The 20880-nt window shown below is 38.3% G+C and overlaps 1 protein-coding gene across 6 annotated transcripts in view; it reads right to left on the reverse strand.

Moving 5' to 3' along the window:
* RBM26 (RNA binding motif protein 26) overlaps positions 1-16871 on the reverse strand; it is a 94642-nt gene extending 77771 nt beyond the window's left edge. For 4 of the 6 annotated variants that reach the window (XM_020973311.2, XM_020973310.2, XM_020973313.2 and 1 more), the window contains exon 1: positions 16732-16870. In XM_020973311.2, coding sequence (XP_020828970.1) covers positions 16732-16802 — 71 coding nt within the window. In that variant the 5' untranslated portion in view covers positions 16803-16870. Of the gene's footprint in view, positions 1-16731 lie in introns of all 6 variants that reach the window. The other 2 variants (XM_020973315.2, XM_020973314.2) reach the window with 2 other exon arrangements.
* Positions 16872-20880: the final 4009 nt, after the last annotated feature.

Genomic DNA, 20880 nt, shown 5'->3' on the forward strand with positions numbered 1-20880 from the left:
GTGGCGCAGTGGATAAAGCACAGGCCCTAAAGTCAGGAGGACCTGAGTTCAAATTCAGCCTCAGACACATAATATTTCCTAGCTGTGGGGCTCTAGGCAAGTCACTTAACCCCAACTGCCTCACCAAAAAAAAAAAAGAAGAAGAAGAAGAAGAAAGAAAGAGTACCTCCAGCTGACACCTGGTAATATTTTTGTCATTATTTTTGCTACAGCATTGAGGTGATAAGATTTCAACTGCACTGGGCTGCCAGATAAAACTTCTAGATGTTACACATTAAGTTCCTCCAACCTGTGTCCTGGCTCTGTCTGCCTAATACAGAGAGATGACTGAATAATCAAAAAAGTAAAGAAGAGACAAGAACAAAGTTTCATAAGCTAGTCTGTTAACAAAAATAGCTTGATGGCTTAACAAAATATAGGCAAAAATCAAAGAAAAACACAGAAGTTTTCCTCAGCAGAAGTGAGATCTAAAAGAGCATGGCCTACAGGAAAATATGGTTGCAATCAGGTAGCAGACAGGTGGGCCCTAAAACTTTTCATATTTCAACACAGGATAATTGAGACTCTATATAGGTTCATTTTTGTAATAAGAGAGTTATACACACACACACGCGCACACACACACACACACACACGCACACAAATACAAATGCTTGAAAAGAATAATGCTCCATGGTACACTATTTTCTGGGGCTCTAATTGTTTTTTATAATTAGACAAGCTTTAACTCTGCCAATGATCACAAGGTAAATAAATAAAGCTCTGCCATCCACACACTAACAAAAACAAGTCAAAGATCCGTGATGTCATCACTGGGATCTGTGATTTTATCTTAAGAATTTATCTCACATACTGGGGGCCCCAACACATTAGTAACTTCAAGAGAAAGAGCTGTCTGGGGCTCAGAAATCACAATTTGTCCACAGCATGCATTGGAGGTAGAATCTGAAGCCACATCTTCCTGATTCCAAGTCCAGAACTCTATTCAATATGACATATTGCCTCAAACAGCAATAACCACAATATTAATCACAAAAAGAGCCAATATAAACTTTAGGCAAAATTTGTGAATTTTTTAAGTATATATCAGGGAACCTATTGAAAAGCCTCAATTCCTATTTTTTAATTTTTTGCAAGCACAGGATAAAAACCTGATGATGGAGCTATTTACAGAAAGGTAAGATATTGCAGTCTTCCTATATGAATGGTCTCTGGTCACAGTCAAACTTTAAGTATGAAATCATTATTCTCTTTTGGTATTATCAATGCTGAAAATTTTGAACCACTGATCAACAGGAACACAAGACATTCAGAACATAAAGTTCAAGCCAACTTTTTGCCTTCCACCAACTCTACAAACAATATAGCAAAGTGGGGGCACCTGTAGACACCAAACCACTACAACCAAGTTGTCTCATTCCAAGAATATCCCCTTATCTCCTTCTCCTCTATTTATTCTATGCCCAAAGAAACAATAGCAAGCCCCTAATTATAAACAAAATACAACCCTAACCACAGAGTTTGTACCTATTTCCTTCCCCATCCAATAATGGTCAGCCACTATTTTTTCCTTTATTGGCAAATAAGTAACAAATAATAGTAACAACTCATATTTATATATTATAGTTTATAAAGTGCTTTATTTATAATTCATGCATTTAAAGGGTACTAGTGAGGTACCCTAGTATTTACTAACATCGTGTCCAAATTAAGTAATTATCTGAAGTTTTCAAAGAACACTACGCTAAACTCTGGAGAAGTCTAAATTTAGGTAAGTTCCATCAAAGCAATTTATGGTCTAGTAGCTTGCTAAAACATATACATTGCTTTAATTAATATACATTAAATCCAAAGGAGAAATATAAAATTCTATATAATGTCTAACAGTGAGTTTCATAAAGGAAGTAGCATTTGAATGGTGCTTTAAAAGATATGTATGAATTCAATCAAGCATAATTCCAGAGGACCAAAAGGGGAAAAGGCTATCTATCTCCAACAGGAAATATACTAATATGCAGAATGAAGTCCATTTGGAGACATGGTTGAAAATTTATTTTTTTTTCTTGTCTGTGTTTATTTGCTATAAGTTTTTTTTTTCCTTTCCTTTCCTTTTTTTTTGGGGGGGAGGAAAAGGAAAGAGACACAAAAAAGCAAATGAATAAAAAGTAGTCCAGTTTGACTGGATCAAAGATTTTGTGGAAGTGAATAATATAAGATTAGAATGGTAGATGTCAGATTATAGACAGCCTTGAATGACAAGATGAGGAATTTGTACTTTGAAAGAGAGACTATGTCATTGAAGGCTTTGATCAAAGGAGTAAGCTATAAGAAAGTTATTTTCAGAGCACTGTGAGGACTAGATTGTACAGGATACAGTGCAAAGATTTGTTGGAAGGATATTGCCATGGTCCAATGTAGTAAAAAGGGCACCAGTGAAAAATATGAAAAGGACCTGAGAAGCGATAGGATATAAGATGTAAAGGGAAAAGAAGACTGTCACTGGAATTTTTCAAACAGACTGATTGCCCTAACTGCCTTTTTAATTTTCCAAGGTTTCATTTATTTCATTATTTACTCAGGGGTAAAGTAGCTTTTCAAGGTCTAAGTATCTTCCTATGAAAATTCTAACCACTCCATATAATATTACATCCTGCAAGAATGGCTTTGCTCTGGCATTCTTTTATTCTTTCTATAGTTGCCAGCAACATTTGTTTCAGAAACAGAGATAAAACCAGGAGATAACAGACATTTTATTACCTCTCACCACCACTGATTTTTAATGAAATGACAAAGGAAACAAAGGCATATCAGCATTTTTACTGTTTTGCTAAAAATATTCCAAGCTCTCCTCTTCTCACTTGAAGCAGTAGCTAAGTCTCATGCAATCCTTACTGTAGTTCCTTGGTTTTGAACTCCTTTTTGGCCACTAGTTTTCATTTATAATTTTCTGAAAACTTTTGTTTTGATATTTCTTGTCTTATTGAGTCATTTGGCTTATTCCAGTTTTCAGAGCATTCAGGTCTTGAAAAAGGTCTGTCTTTAACCATCTGTTCTAAGGTGTTAGTTTTCCATGCCAGTTTTTCTACCCCCTAGCTTTTTTATTCTTTATCTCATTTCATTTCTTCCAGATCCTCTTGAAGTCCTTGGGGCCAAGGCATTTTGGTCTTCTTGTAGGTTCATTATCCTCTTCCAGGTTTACCCTTTGGACTTCTCTCATACCAAGGTATTTCCTCATGATATTCAGTTTTCCTTGTAAGAATGGTATGTGTGTTGGGGGGTTAGGGGGTACGGGCCAGGCTGAACAGGAGATGAACTTGAAGCAAGCTCCAAAACAGAATGGTATGGGCAAGATGCAGCTGCCTGGTCCTAAGTACACTGGGGCCAAATTAGGTCCTTCTTTCAAGGGATGCTAGGGCTACCCCAAGTGCTGAGCTCTCAAGGGCTCCCTCTTGTTATAGGACTCCACTACTTCTCTCTGCTGTAGACTCTGCCTGAAGTCCTTTTCTCTTACTTCTGGGCTCAGAAGCTACTTTCATGCTGGGTTCCCACTGGAGTAGGCTTTGGAACAGATCAGACTAGATATTACCTCAGGCCATTTGCTGGGCTTCAGCCACACTATTCCTGCCCTGGAACATCCCAAAGCTGTTCTCTCTCTGCCAGGCTAATGCTGGGTTTGGAAGCTGTTGGGACTAGGCCAGAGACCATAGGCTCTGCTTGGCTCAGGTTTAGAGTGCTGTGCTGGCTCTGCTTAAGAACAGCCTTCTCTCTCAAGCTGGGCTTAACCAGGCAGCTACTTATTTGGATAAGGCTAGGGATGGAAAGGATAGAGGGCTAGACCCAAACAGAATATCCTAAAAACATTCTCATACCGAAGGGCCTCAGGAAAGACTGAGTCTGGCCTGGAAATGGACACTATGAAGTTCAGTCAGATAATGTTAAAACTACCTAGGAGGGTCTCTGCAGGACTCTAGGGATCCCTCTGTGGAGTCCTGGGCTGAAGGAAGAGTCCAGAGATGATTCTATCTCTGAAGAGAGTGGTATAACTCTAAGCCCTAGTAGTCACAATCTTTCCACCAAGTTTATTTAAATGAAACAAATTATAAGTATGTTGTTTTGGTGATACTATCCTCCAAAGACACACAGCCAAGTTATATCTCCTCCAAATATTCATGATTTAGATTTTAAAATGGACATAAGCATGGTGAAAAATTTAATATCTATTTTCAATCTGCTTTGGTAGATATATTAATTACATCATCATTCCATACTCTTAGCATTCTACAAAATGCATACAAAATAATCACTGCTTCAAAGTATATAAAATGAAATCTCAATGTATAAAGTTATAGCAAATACAGGTGAGCAATACAGCATAGGAAAAAAAACAGAGTCCAAAGGAGAATTTCTATAGATCAGGGATTCTTAACTTTTTTGTGTCACAGAACCCTCTGACAGTCTGATGAAGTCTTTGGATTCCTTCTCAGAATAATTTAAACGTATAAAATAAAATGCACAGATTTATAAAGGAAACCAATTATATTTTGATATAATTATCTGTCTATGTGTATATATATGTAGATATATAGATACATATACATTAGTTCATAGACCCCAGGTTAAGAACCTCTGCTATGGATTATGAGGTCTTCCAGATTTACTTGCAAATGACATTATAATTTTGCTTCAAATTCCTGAACTCTATAGAGTCTCAAGTGAAATACATAATCACTCAAAAGAGTTTAGCCATCTGTTCTTTCAAATATATTATGCTGACTTCTGGTTCTTTCGACTATTCTATTGTTGCCTCTTTTTTTGAAGATTAAGACAGAAACCTTCCCTCAATCTCAGGCTTTCTTAGTCCAGGCTTGGAGAATATATATATTCCATTCCCACTTACCTAATCTTTCACTGACCAAAGATGTTTCCAACCTTTGGAGCTTTGGACAAATACTTAACTTCACTTCTAGTTCAAAATGAAAGGTGATTGTAATTTGCTTCAAAAGTTCCTTACAAATTGGCAATTTACATACTATAACAAGCACATACTGGTTAAAAGTTTCATTAACCAAGACCCCTACTATAAAACCGACTTTCTCCCAATTCTAGAATATCTCCCAAATCTCCAAGATACAAGTCAAACTCTATTATAACAAAAGAGCATTTCAACAAATAATTTTCCAATGCTTACTGTTTCCAAATGTTATACCTCAGATAGTATGTCCCAAAGGCATCCATAAAATAGAGTTATCATGTGTATCCCATTGTGAACTGAGCACTTTTGGGGCCAATGGAGAAATGTAGCATTCACTCTTCCTTCTCTCTTCTCTCCCCTCAGTGGAAATGTTTCGCATTCCAAGTGCTACCTTTTTGTTGTTGTTATTGTTTTGAATTCCAACTGCTACCTTTTTTTTAACTGATTAAAAAGCTGATCCAGTATAAAACTGAAGGAAATATTTCAAAACTAGTTTTCTGATGGTTGTACACTTTTCCCCCTTTCTCACACAGGAGTATATGGCCAACACAAGCCACTGGCATTGTATTACTTTCTTTAAAAAAAAAAAGTGCATAGAACTGTCTCCAGCAACTTTTCTTCTATTAGAACAAAAAGGACAAAACCTTTTGGGAGGGTTGGGATATGGAAGGTTAAAAGAAAAAACTAAATAGCGAAAAAATGTATGTATCATGGCTTTTCCCACTACATTGCCAATTTCTTATCAGGAATAAAAAGGTGATGATCATAGTAATCATGATGACACAATGAAATCATAAGGAGACAACAGTTTTTATGTTAAGAGTTGGGAATATGAATGGAGAGTTAAGTTTGATTAATATCACAATAATGCAGGGCTCAAAATGAAACACTTCTCTGACTTACTAAATAAATTAGTCAGGAGATTTGTTTCTGTAAATAATCAAAATATCAAAGGGATACCTTATACACTCAGACAAAATAACAAAATTCATTTGGAAAAAAACATCTATAATAATGATTTTTTTAAAAGCAGGAATGAAGAAAGAATTGCACATATTCAGACCTCAAATTCCATTATAAAATAATAATCAATAAAACAGTACCTGGTACTGTTAAACAAAAATTCCCTGGGAAAAAGAGCACTATTTGATAAAAATGCTTAGAAAAACTGTAAAGTAGTCTAGCAAATATTAGATTTAGGCCAACAAGTTGTACCATATCCCACAAACTCAAAATGGATATATTATCTAAATATTAAAGCACATACCATAAACAAATCAGAAAAGAAGAGGATGAGCAATCTTTCATAGTTATGGCTAAGAACTGAATTGTTAAACAAAGAATTGAGGCAATTGCAAAAGATAAAATAGGTAATTTTACTTGTAGGTAACTAAAAATAAAATATAAAAAAGAAGTAAAAGAAAAATGTTTACACCATTCAGAAATAAGACAAATATTCAAAAGAATTCAAGAAAGAGTATAACTAATTACAGTTAAAGTTAAAATTAATTTATGTTTTATTTTTGGTCCAGACTCATAATTTCATTAAATTTCCAATGTAGACACTCCCTTTACTAAAGCAGATCAACAATCACTCAAACTGACTCTTCAAGGAAATATTCCTAGGCACTAAGGGGTTAAATGATGGTGTCCCTTGGACACTCAGATATTCTGTATCAGAAACAGGATTTGAGATAGATGCCCCTATTTCAAAGGCAAGCCTCTAGCCTTTGCGCAACACTCCCTCAGAATTTTTATTTAGTTTTAAAGTTTTAAATTTATGCTTTCATTAAAGCTAAATTTAAAATGGAATTCACAATAAACTAAGATAAACATTTTTTAAGTACTTGCTCCTAATAAAAAGGTCTTTCCCCCTCATCAGAGGTTTTGGAATTTGGGCTTTTATGTTAAGGAGCATGATTTTAGTGTCACTGCCTAGCTTAAAAAAAAAAGCCAGTAAACACTGAAAAAAACATGCAAAATACAAAGAAATATAACTGAGAAGAGCTCAGAGTATAACCTTTACTCAGACAGATCAAGTAATAATATGTATCTAATACTTTTATAGCTCTTTTAAGGTTTGCAAAGTATTTTTACATTTATTATTCCATTTGATCCTCATTATAACCTTATCAAGACAGCTAGGTGGTACAGCAGACAGTGTGCTGGGCCAGGAGTCAGAAAGACTCATCTTTTCTGAGTTCAAATCAGGCCTCAGATACTTACTAGCTGTGTGACTCTCAGCAAGTCACTGAACCCTATTTGCCTCAGTTTCCTCATCTGTAAAATGAGGGGGAGAAAGAAATATTAACCACTCCACTATCTTTGCCAATAGTCAAGAAGAGTAGGACACAACTGAAACGAGTTAAATAAAACAACATAACCCTGTCAGGCAAGTACTCATTTCCATTTTACAAATGAAGAAACTCAGATTTGGAGCAGGGGATAAGTATCTGAGTCTTCCTTCTCTCTGCCAATGTCAACACCTTCTACATGTGCACTTGATCCCAACACCACCCATATCTCTAGCCAATTAGTAAATTTTCAAACTCAAAAAGGTCCTATCTGCACCAAAGCATCACAGAACTTTTTGTGGTAGCAAAGAATTGGAAATAAAATCTGCTTGGTAAATGGCTAAAAATTTGTGATATATGAATATAATTGTATCATCTTATGCTATAAGGAACAACGAAAATGGAGAATTGAGAGAAGGAAAAGACTTATTTGAAATTAAGCAGAGTGAAGAAAGCAGAACCAGGAAAAAATTCAGTGACAAAGTAAAAGAATAACACAAAACTGAATGTTGCATAATTATAATGCTCAAGATTGGCCCAGGAGAAAAGATGAGAAAATTCACCTCTCTTTTCTTTGCTTATATAGGGAACTACAGATGCGGAGCACTGCATACACTGGTGAAAATCTGTTGGTTAGTTTTAACAAAAAATTTCATTTCCTCCTTTTTCAAAAAAAGGCTGGGTCACTGGGAGGGGGGTGTGGAGGATTTTTCAAGGAGAGGTAGTAATATAAAACAAAAAAAAGGGTCTTTTTTTTTTAATGAAGCTAAAATCTGCCTACATGCCATTTCCACCCATCACTATTGGCTCTGCCTTCCTGTACCAAGCAAATTAAGTTAAATCTCTCTTGAACATGATAGCCCTTCACATACATAAAGAAAGCTATCATTCTCCTCCCCATTCCAGTCTTCTCTTTTCAGTCAGTCAACAAGTACTGTTAATCATTTTTACTACTAAATACTAGAGATAACAAAGAAATGAAAAGGCAGGGACTCCCTTGGGAATATGAGTAGCTCATATTCTAATGTATATACAAGACATATACCAACTAAATGAAGGTGCTTTCAGAGGGGAAGATACTAGTAAGCTAGAAAGACAAGAAGGTACCTTCTGCTACCTGCAGAGTTTAAGTTGAATTCTGAAGAAAGTCAGGGAAATAAAGAGTGGGAAGTAAGAAGAGCATTCTAAACACGGGGACTGTCAAAGTAAAAGACAAAGAGCCTAGGATATGGAGCAGCAGCTACAGCTGTACAGTCTATGGCAAGTAGACTAGTGTACCTGGATCAGAATGCATGGAAAGAAGTGAAGCATAATACTGGAAAGGTAGGAAGGGGCTAGACTGCAAAGAGCTTTAAATGCCCAATAAGGCTTCAGAGTTAATTGTCGAAGTAATCAGGAAACACTAGAATTTAAGGGGCAAGGGTGTTATCATACTTCTGGAGCCTCTATTTGGGAAGCTGATTTTTGTTTTCGCCTAAATGTAGAACAGAAGATCCTTCACAACTTTAGACATACAACACATATCTGGTACATAGTGAACATTTAATAAATACTTTTATTTAAGAAGATGGGCTATCAGTGGAGGTATTCATGGTAATACAGGACCTTTTAAGTACTGTAATGTTTACATTTAATTATTTACAAATTATGTCTATGTCTTCCTGTACTAATAATTAACACATTACAAAACTGAAAAAAATGGACATTTAAAACATATGAGATAAAGATAAATTGATCCTACAGTCAATAAGGAGCTGACTAGGTGAGAGACATGGTCTGACCTGCCCTTTAGGAAAGTCACTTTGGCAGCTGTTATAAAATGGACAGGAGTTAGTGAAGTGAAACGTGTCAAAGAGGTCAACCTAATTCCAACCTATTTTTTAATCTCATTGGACAGCACTCTTTTCATCTCATACTCTGCAATCCAGCCAAGCTACCCTTCTGTTCTTCACACAGGGCACACTCCGTGTCCCACACCTTTGCATTGGCTATCCTTGCCTAGAACGAACTTCCTCTTTACCTCCAAGCTCAGAGTCCCTCTCTTTCCTTAAAATGCAGCTCAAGCACCATCTTCTAAATGAAGCTTTTCTGGTGATCTCCCTCCTAAACTAGCTGGTATTTAGCTACTTCACAGATTTTGCATTTATTAACTTTATACTTAAGCTGTATATATTCTGATATGTACTTTTCTCCCCCACTAAAAAGCAAGATAGTTGTGAACATTAATTTCTTCATAAGAGCTTAACAGGTACTTGTTAATTGATTGCGATTACAATAATCCACATAAGAGCATAAATTAGGATAGTGGCTTATGAGTGTCAAATCTGAGAGATGTTGGTGAGGTAAAAATGACCACACTTGGCAAATGAAGGAATATTGAGGGTAAGAGAAAGTGAAGAGTCAATATGACACCAAGATTTCAAAGACAAACAGGGACTTTTGGGAGAAGGTTTGGTTTAAGGGAAAGATAATGTGATTAAAATATCATCTGTGATACATGATGCAAGCCACACATGCCTGCTCTTCCCTCCCAAAATGAAAGCAAGATGGGGATCTTTCTGGTCACTGACTACCCTTACAAGGTGATTACATTATGACTGACTGGTTCAAGGGCTGAACTCTTGCTCCAGAGAGAAAGAGATTGTTAACTTGTGCAGTGAAGGGAAAAAATGGGGTGGGGGATTAAAGTAGGTGTGCTTTTGCTGGAGGCAAACCCTACAACCATCATAAGGCAGCTAGGATGCAATCTCTCTTCCCATCTTCTGACTGGTTACCACACATCCCTTGGGGTCAAGCCATGGTCCACTTTGCAGACCACAGGATTAGATTACCTCTCAGGTCATTTCCAACTCAAAGTTTAATATTTAAAGAAAAATACTCCAAGAAATATGCAGTAAGGTGCTCTGAGGTGATAGCTGGAAAAGGGTTATAGAGAGATGAGGAAGTAAAGGTGGCAGTGTAATGCAACTAGACTTGCATAAAGTTGAACAGCAAATGGAGAAAAATTAACATTAAGTTCCCCCACTACTATTTGATAGTTCTGTAAAGGCTAGCAACAGCCACAAAACAAGAAAAAGAAATTAAAGGCATAAAGACTACCCTTATTTGCTGACAGTATAGTTGGAAAATCTTAGGGAATCAGTAGACACTGAGATAATACCTTCAGCAAAGTTGTAGTCTACAAAATAACCCCTCAAAAATCAACTGCACTTCTATTTAGTAACAAAACTATAATAGAAAGGTAAGTTCCATTCCAACTAACTACAAGATGCAGAAGATATCTGGGGATCAATCTACAAAAGCACATAAGACTTATATGGGTTCAATGACAATAAAAACTTACTTTAAAAAAGCCTAGGTAGGTAGATAAACAAATGAATCAATAAACAGAAGTAAGCTAAAGAAAAGTTCTTGTCTGTGTTTTTCATGATGAAGATTTGAGTACATCTAAAGAAAAAATGAAGGAGCTAATGGAGAAACTAGACTGAAGAACATAATTTATGTAGTCAGGTTCCAGAAGAGATAGGAGAAGGAGGACAAACTTTAATTAAGCACATACCATGTGCCAGGCACTGTGCCTTTAGGCATTTTACAATATTATCTCATTTGATCCTCACAACAACCCTTCTAGGTAGGGTCTACAATTATCCCATATTACAGTTAAGGAAAGGGACAGAGGTTAAATGACTTGCCCAAAATATCACATAGCTAATAATATCTGAGGTCACATTTGAACTCAGGTCTTCCTGACTCTAGGTCCAGCACTCTATCCACTCACTGTACCACAAAAGGAAAAGTATAAGCCCTGGAAATCAGGCAGAACTGACTACCTTTCAGACAAGAGTTATCATTCTATAGCCCTTTGCAGACTAGCTACCATGCTAACCAATACATAGTAAATTCTCTGTTATGTTTTCTTAAACAAAGAACAAGAAATCAATCACTTACTCTGTGCCAGGCACAGGTAATAAAGATACAAAGACATAAATTAAACAATCTCTGACCTCAAGGAGCTTACTTTCTGTTGAGGGGAGAAAACATATGTACACATACACATTTACAAAATAAATACAAGGCAATTTGAGAGGGGCTGGGAAATCAGGAAATGCCTCATGTAGAAAGTGACACTGGATAAATATGCAAGACACAGTAGTCAATGACTATAGTAATCTATTATCTGATAAACCCAAAGACCCCAGCTTCTGGGATAAGAACCCACTCTTTGAAAAAAACTGCTGGGAAAACTGGAAAAGAGTATGGCAGAAACTAGGCATAGACCCAAATCTCACACCATATACCAAAATAAAGTCAAAATGGGTTCATGGCTTAGATATAAAGGCTGATACCATAAGTAAACTGGGAGAACAAGGAATAGTTTACCTATCAGATCTATGGAGAACAGAAGAATTCATGACCAAACAGGAGATAGAGAACATTATGAAAAGCAAAATGGATCATTTTGATTACATTAAAAAAAGTTTTTGCACAAAGCCAATGCAACTAAGATTAGAAGGAAGGCAGAAAACTGGGAAAGAATTTTTACAACCAGTCTTTCTGATAAAGGCCTCATTTCTAAAATATACAGAGAATTAAGACAAATTTATAAGAACACAAGCCATTCCCCAATTGATAAATGGTCAAAGGATATGAACAGACAGTTCTCAGATGAAGAAATTAAAGCCATCTATAGTCATATGAAAAAATGCTCTAAATCGTTATTGATTAGAGAAATGCAAATCAAAACAACTCTGAGGTACCACATCACACCTATCAGATTGGCCAACATAACAGGAAAATGATAAATGTTGGAGAAGATGTGGGAAAATTGGAATGCTAATACATTGTTGGTGGAGTTGTGAAATGATCCAACCATTTTGGAGAACAATTTGGAACTATGCCCAAAGGGCTACAAAAATGTGCATACCCTTTGATCCAGCAATAGCACTTCTAGGGCTATATCCCAAAGAGATCAAACAAATGGGAAAAGGACCCACATGTACAAAAATATTCATAGCAGCTCTTTTTGTGGTGGCAAAGAATTGGAAATTGAGAGGATGCCCATCAATTGGGGAATGGCTGAGCAAGCTGTGGTATATGAATGTAATGGAATACTATTGTGCTATAAGAAATGATGAACAGGCTGACTTCAGAAAAACGTGGAACGACTTACATGGTCTGATGCTAAGTGAAGTAAGCAGAACCAAGAGGACTTTGTACACAATAACAGCCATGTTATGCAATGACTAAGATTGTTAAACTGAACCCTTCTCAGCATTACAAGGATCTAAGACATCTCCAGAGGCCTCGTGATGGAAAATGCTGTCTACATCTAAAGAAAGAACTACGGAAGTCGAATCGCTCTCACTTATTTTTACCTTCTGTTGAGTTTTGTTTCATCTTTCTGATGGTTCCTCCTATTGGTTTTAATTTTTACTTACAACTTCACTAATGTGAAAATATGTTTAATGGGTATGTAAATGTAAAGCCTATATCAGATTGTGCGCTGTCTTGGGGAGGGTGGGGGAGAGGAAAGGGGAGAAAAATTTTCAACTCAAAAGCATATGGAAGTGATTGTTGATAAATCAAAATAAATAAATAAATAAGTGACACTGGAGCTGAGCTTTGAAGGAAACTTGGATTTTAGGGGCAAAGTGAAAAAAGAGTACATTCCACGGAGAAGGGACAGCCTGTGCAAAGGAGATGAAGTATGAGGAACACCAAGACCAGTGTGGATGGACCAGAGTACTGGAAGGAGAGTAATGATTAACAAGGCTCAAAAGTAAGTTGCAACCAGACCGTGAAGAGTTGTAAATGTCAGAAGGGGTCTATATTTGATCCTAGAAGTAACAGGAAACCAAAGGAGTTTACTGATCCAAGAGCAATATGGTCCACCCTGTGCTTTATGAAAACTACTTAAGTAGTGGAAGATATGACTGCAAAAAGAGAGAACTGAGGCAAAATCAACTAAGTAATAGATTACTACAATATTCTAGGTGAGAGATGATTAGGGCCTGAATTAAAGTAGTGGCAGTGTGAATGAAGAAAAGGTGATAGATACTGAAGATGTAAAACTGACATATCCTAAAAGGTCATTTAAGGTCAGGTGCTTACACATAGTGCACATTAAATGTCTACTGAACTGAATTTAGATAGAGGTCAATTTTATGATGGTGAGAAAGGTGCAGTAACAAGAAAGGAAGAAAGATACTAACAATGTCTCCATACTCAGAGGCCTAAGCAGGAATCCTCATTACAAGTCAATAGTCACTCAGAATTCACCTGCAAACCTCTTGAAGAGGGGAATTGACTACCTCCATTCCACTTTTATATAGCTCTGTTGAGAAATATTCTTTACATTGACCCAACTTCCTGGTTCTGTTCTCTGAGGCCAAACAGAACAAGTCCACCTCCATATGACAGCCCTAAAAATACCTGAAGATAGCTATCATTGTTTTCTAAGTTTTTTTCCCTTCTCCAAACTAAATAAATATTTGAAGTTCCTTGAACTTTTCTTTTTAAGTCATGGTCTTCAGGACTATCTTGTGCCTGTGCTAGGACTGTCCTGTATCTTGAGTTAGCTTCTCAAAGCTCTTCCTAAAATTAACATTGCAAACTGAACATCATAAATGCACCAGGGACTGTGCTTCTATGAAAGCAGCTGAGGTTTGCAATCAATTTTTGGCTGTCACGACCTGGTCAATTCAAATTGAGCTTGCTATCTACTAAAATCTCTAGCTCTTTTCCCTTGGAACACTTGCCTAGATCCATAGTCCCTTATCCTGAAGTCAGAAAGGTTTAAGTTTTTGGATCCAAGTGTAAATCTTTATATTTATGCCTAGTAAATTTCATTAGTCCATCTAGACTGTCAAAACACTAAAAAGAATTTTTTTTAATTAAGACTTGTCATTCAACAAGCATTAAGCAGCACCATAAGGTAAAGTCAAGAGGCCCAGGTTCTATCACAAAGCTACTTTTGAAACTGGGTAAGTCTCTTAATCTATTTTAATTTCTTCATCTGCAAAACAACCTTCAGCTGCAGAAACAACTATTTAAACTATCAGCTCCAAAATTCTGAAATTATCACATATAGCATATTTAAAGATATGAAGGACCAGAAAAAAATGATTTAATTCTGTTAAGAAAAAATATGGGTAGAAAAAGTCTCAATTTAAAACTATTTTTAAAAAAATCTAGGTGGTGAGGGGAAAGAAAATTTCCCAACATTTCTCCCCCCAAGAAAATGTCTGTTGTTGTTTTTAAGGCCTATGTGGAATTAAATATTAATTTAAAAAACAAAACAAATCAAATCCTTAGAAAAATGGATAAAATAAAATGAGCTAAGTTCCAGAAATAAAACAGCAAAAAATGGGAGCTTAAAAAGCATTTAAAAAACCCAAATCCAACCTAGCATTTTCAAATAATTTACAACCTGGTTACATACATATACATATACACACACACACACAATCTCTCAATTACCATATCCAAATAAAATTATAATCACACAACAGAAACTTCATTTTACTTTCAAACTAAGCCTGTACTAATAGTCCAACATATGCTTCTGATAGAGAGTCCAAGTCCAAGTCTCCCTACCTTTTTGGGTTTTGATTTTTTTAATTCTTTTATTCCAAAATTAAGACACAAATCCAAACAAAATATGGTACCTATCAACACATATGCATACACATGTACATGCACAAAAATATATTAAAAGGTATCTGGAGACATCCTGATAAACTACCTTGGTAAACCTGGGTGAAAATCACTCCTATAAAAGAACAAATGGGGGCAGGTAGGTATCGGCAGTACATGGAGCAGCAGCTCTGGAGTCAGGAGGATCTGAGTTCAAATGCTGCCTCAGACACTTGACACTTACTAGCTGTGTGACCCTGGGCAAGTCACTTAACCCTATAGCCTAGCCAAAAATAAAATAAAATAAAAATTTTTAAAAAAAATGAACAAGACACCAATAAGATGGAAGGATGATTAATTTTGGTAGGGACTCAAAGTGGGCAAAAATAATTACAGGTCAACACTAAAACACATCTCAAATATTAACAAAAACAATGACTGTAGAGGCTTAGTATTATGCAGCTAAGAGATTATTTTACATTTGGAAACCATAACTTCTCTGAGATTTAAAAAAGTATAGGTAGTTAATTTTTTCTACTAAGTCAGAAAGAGGGCCAGGTTTGTAAACTGACAGGACACTTGAAGGCATAAGGCTTGAAAAAGGAAGTGTTGTCAACTTAAGTTGGCATCTCTTTTTTGCATCATTTTTTAACATTAGTTACTTGTTTACATGTTGTATTCCGTACCCCTACAGTAAGTGCCACGTCACTAAACATGAAAGCAACAGAAGTTGTGTGAATAAGCTGAAAGGTATTTTACCTGTCAATAATCAAGTTCTCTGCTAAAAGGAGAAAAAAAAGCACTAAAAAGTACCTAAACTGTTTAAAACACCTCATTATATAGTAGGCCAGTACTATCAACATTTGCAGAGGAAAATCAAGCACCCTGCAATTGTTTTTAATCCTCCACTGGAAACTATTTTATGACAGCCAATTCTGACAAATAACACTTTGTTCAGTGTCTGATCTCTCACCCTTTCAGATTTTCAAATGAGAATTTCTTAAAATTTAAATTTTCTTTCTTCCCTAAAATACTCCTGCACTCTCAAAACACCCACTGCCCATATTCATCCTAAATGTAACAACCCAACACCTCCCCCGTGTCAAAGGAGATCAGATGTTTTCTATGTTCCGGGAAACCTATAGGTTGGACATTTGGGAGAGGGAAAGAGAATTGCAGAGAGCATCAATAAGTGAGAAATTTAAAAAGCAGGGTCTTCTCCAGCAGGTGTACCCTAGAACTACCTACCTGTTACATCTGCTAGCCAAGAAAAGAGGAGGGGTCGATGGCAAAAGGGAGACGTGGCCTTTCAGCAGGCATAATTGCTAATCTGAGAGAGGATGACAACCTTGGAATTGAAGAGTCCAAACCGCTCTCCCCCCCGCACTTGTTCTAAGGATTGTAATCAGTCTGGACATCAGTGTACAACGGCGGCGGGAAGGGGGGAAGGGCTGGAGGTGGGCTCGGATTCCCCACGTAGGGGCAGGAAACATGAGAGAAGGGTAACCGGGAGGAAAGAGGTGGCTGCGTGTCGCGGGGCCGGGCACGGCAGTCGTAACGGGAGGGACAGAGGGAGGAGGGCCTGAACAGGCTCGCAGGCTTGCTTAGAAGGCAGTTCGAAACCTCAGAAGTCACATGGGCCGCGGGTGGGAGTGGAGAAGGAAGGTGGCTAGGTGTGAGAAGCCCGGGCCTAGCCTTCTCTCCCCTCCCCCCCCGAGGCAGAATCCAACAAGGGACAGTGGAGAAAGGTGGAGGTGGATAATGTACACACACGGTCACGAGTGTCTCAGTCGCCCCCCCCAAAAAGAAAAGAAACCCCCCGATACTCACATAGGCTCGAGGGTCTTGCTGAGCCAGGATTTGAGCGCTTCGAAGTTTTCGATGATCATTTTAGAAACCATCCACTGTGGACCTCGGCCCGCGTCTCTCCCTCCCTGCCTGCCCACGCCAGGACCCCGCCGCTGCTGCCCTGGCCCCCGCCGCCTCCCCGCTCCGCGCGCCGCCGCCGCCCGCGTGGGCCGCGGTGGGCGGCGCCGGTGGCAGGATCCCGCGCGCCCCGCTCAGTAAGGCTCGCGGGGCGCCACCCGAGGCCGTGGGCACCTCGGGGTGCCGCCCGCGCTCCCCTCCCCCTCCCGTTCCCCTTCCCTAGTCCAAGCAGCCCCTACCCGGGGCGGAGGCAGAGGCCGCGGCGGTTTCCCTGGGCCCTCCCCCTTCCCGGTTCTGCGCTCGGCGCTCCCCGGGTCAGAAAAGGGGACGCGCGCGTAGCTCCGGGCAGCCCTCCCCGCCGCGGGGGTTCCCTGGGTGGGGGTACTGACAAAACGGAGAAGGCAGAAGAGAGGAGGACGAGGGAACGCGCGAGGATTCAATGGAAAACGACTCCGGGGGGCTCCCCGGCTCGCAGCACCCCCAAGAAGATGGCTGACGGCAAGCCTCGCGAGAGGTGATGAGATCTCGCGGTGACTGCTGGGGACCCGCGGGGAGGGGCTAAAGCGTGGGGCGGGGCCGAGGGCGGGCGCATGGGCTTCCGAGCGCTTCGTGGGTTGGCCGCTCTGTCAGGCCCGCTGGGGAGGCTTGTTGTTTGCGAGCTCCGGGAGCGTTTAGCCTCGGGACCTCGCCGTTCTCCGGGAGGTGGGTGACGCGTGTGGCGCCGGCAAGGACGACTAGCCCCACCACAGTCCCCTGCCTAGGTTTCTGGCAGTGACGGCGGGGGCTGGGCCCGGCCTCACCGAAGTTGGCTCGGCCTCTTCCGACCTCAGCCATCCAGGCTTCGCCTGGTCTTTTGACCGGGGGGCAGCTGAGTAGAGGCCAGCCCTGAGGGAAGCCAGGAAGCTGCAGTGTTCCGGTGCAGCCACAGGGGACTTAGGGAGCTTCTCTCCGCTAAAGCCTTGGGGGAAAAGATGTTTGTTTAGCTTTTCTCACTGCAGCTTTAGGGCTGTTCGGTGAAAGGCATTATTTTGAACGAGAAAAAGAAACCGCCCAATGCACAGGTTACTTTACCTGTAATGTGACACCTGCCCTTGTTTTGTAGGGTACCGGGTCATTCCTCCTTAATTCGACATTTTCATGACTTGCACGTTATATGCATCTCAGGAATGTCACATGGATTGATTTCTTTTAAATCTGGTATTTTGAGGGCCTAGGCGAATTATTGGAATTATTGGAAACGACTGATAAAATGGTCACAAACTAATGAAACTCTTTAATTTGCAAATGCAGCCATAGGCGAACCTCTCTGTATGCAGTTACCTGTCTGTTCTTTGGAGAAACCTTATGATATACCTCACTTCAAGAAGAACCTAATTCATCCACATTTTTGGAATGCTCTATCCAATACCCTACAGGTCAAGATTACCTTTCCACGGCTTACTAACCAGTCAGGTGTTTGTAGATCTACAAAAAAATATGAAAATCCTAAATTAACAAATCAAGAAATAGATAATCTCAGAAAATGAAATTGAGAGAACTATGTGAACTGTCAGAAGTGGGGTGGGGGGACCCACAGGCTAGATAGAAATTAATTCAGGCATTTTAATAGCAGTTAATAGTTATGCTACAAAAAATGTTCTCAAAAATAGAAACAGAAGACATTCTGTCAAATTCCTTTAAAGGGACAAATATAATCCTGGTAGACAAACCAGAAAGAGAAAGCAGAGAAAACTACAGACTGATTTCATTTTAAAGAATTAGTTACTTAATGAAATTAGCACTTAGCACAATGCCTGGTGTTGGAGTAGGCACTTAAATGTTAACTGACTGACAAATAATGATGTTTTGCAAGACTGCATGTAGCAATGCATCCCGAAAATAATTCTCTATGATCAAATTGAATTCATATCAAAATATCAAAACAATTTGCAGTTAATCATCTAAATTACAAAAACCACAGGATTTTCAATAAATGAAAAAGAAACCTTTCACAAAACACAGTACTCATGTTTAAATCCTTAAGAAAAAGACAAAAAAAAAGTCCTTTAATATGACCAAAAGCATGCATCTGAAATCAACAGCTAGTATTATTTGCAGTGGAGAAACACTAAAAGCTTCCCCAGTAAAAGAAAGACAAGGAAACCCTTTGTCTTCACTATTATTTCAAGTAATTCTAGAAAAGCTGGCTGGAACAATTAGATGAGAAGAAAAATGTACAAATTGAAACAATAATAGCTTTAACAAAGTAACAAGATACAAAATAAATCCATAAAATATCATCACCATTTCTATAGCAAAAACAAAATCCAGGAAGAAATAAAAGTCCCACGGAAAATAACTGCAAAATGTAAAAAATGTCAGGCAATCTACCAAAGTCAAGACAAAAAATTTTAAAATACTCTTATTAAAAGTAAAAAATGAGATATAATTGGAGCAATAGTTGTTAGTATTGGTTGGGCTATTCCAATATAATAAAAATTACAAGAGTACTAAAATCAATGTACAGTTTTAGTTCCATACTGATCAAGCTACCAAGGGGCTACTTTGAAGAAACAAAAGGAATGGAATATAAGACAAATATTGGGAGTCGGGGGTGGGGAGGTAGAAATGAAGGGACCACAAGCACTTCTGGACCTTAAATCACATTTTAAAACAGCAATCATCAGAATTATTTGGTAATGGTTAAAAACAAGAAAAATAGATCAGTGGAACAGATTAGATAAAAAAAAAAAGAATCAGAAATCATTGAACCCTAAATTCAGTAATATAAATGACTGTAACATCCTTCAGGGTGGGAACATTTTTTTTTTCTCTTTTTTCGTCCCCAGTGCTTAAGCCCTTAATAAATCTTGATTGGTTGATTGATTGATTGATTTGGGGAAGAACTACACAATTAAAAAGAGCTAGGAAAGCTGGAAAGCATGTTAGTATATTTAGACCAACACTTTATATTGTCAGTAGTCAATAAATATTAGCACCTACTATATGCCAGACAATGGGCTAAATGCTAGAGGTACCAAAAAAAAAGTGCCCTTACTCTCTAGGGGCTTACAATTTAGTGGCAGAAAGACTACTCCAAAAAGACAATTGAAAGAGGAGGTCAGAGAAAGGTACCCAGTGGGGAACATGGAAAAGCCAAATGAGTCCAAAATTAGTGAAGCCAAATGAGTCCAAAATTAGTGAAGCCAAAGAAGACCAGAATGATTGTAGCCAGGTGGGAAATGAGGAATACCACAAAAAATTCATAATGGACACAAGACCTGATAATTAAAGGTCACACCATTAAGAAAAATTTTGGGTTTTTAAGAAGAGGATGAGATGAGGTACCTTTCAAAGCAATGGCTGTGAAAAGAGAGTTTGGGGAAAAGTTTTTATCAAAACAAGCTTTAGCAGTGATCATGAAAGATAACATAATTTCAATTACATGAAATTTGAAAGCTTTTGAACAAACAAAACCGAATCAGCCAGGAGAAAAAAGGAAGCTTTCAAGTGAGAAAAAAAAATCTTTGCATAGAATATCTGTGATAGGAGATATATCCTAGATACATAGGCTACTAACATAACTATGTAACCAAGAGCCATTCCCCAATGGATAAGTGATCAAAGCATACACACAGTTGTCAAAAGAAAAGTACAAACTCAGCCATATGGAAGATTAGTCATAACAATTCTGAGACTTCATCTCCCACATCAACAAATTGACGGACAACCAAAGATGAAAATAGTCACTGTTGAAATTAATTTGGCGCAGAGCCTAGACCACCTAAAATGGCATTAACTACTTAGAAGATACCAGGGACCTGCTAAAAGGAGACTGCAGGACTAGAGCATTGCGTGGACATTCTACATAGGCCTACTACTTGACTGGAAGCAGCTTTTTTCCCCCATTGGCTATGTAACTAGAAAATTCAGTGTCTTTAAAACATCCTGATTCAGAAACTCAGGTGGTTTTTTTACAGCATTCCTGTGTGAGGATGAAGGGCTTCACTTAGCCAATGAGACCATGTAGTAGAGGAAAGGAGCCTAGGATCTTTTTTTCCCTTTACCCCTAGA

The sequence above is a fragment of the Phascolarctos cinereus genome, unplaced genomic scaffold, assembly GCF_003287225.1.
Source record: "Phascolarctos cinereus isolate Bilbo 61053 unplaced genomic scaffold, phaCin_HiC Scaffold_7;HRSCAF=346, whole genome shotgun sequence".
NCBI lineage: Eukaryota > Metazoa > Chordata > Mammalia > Diprotodontia > Phascolarctidae > Phascolarctos > Phascolarctos cinereus.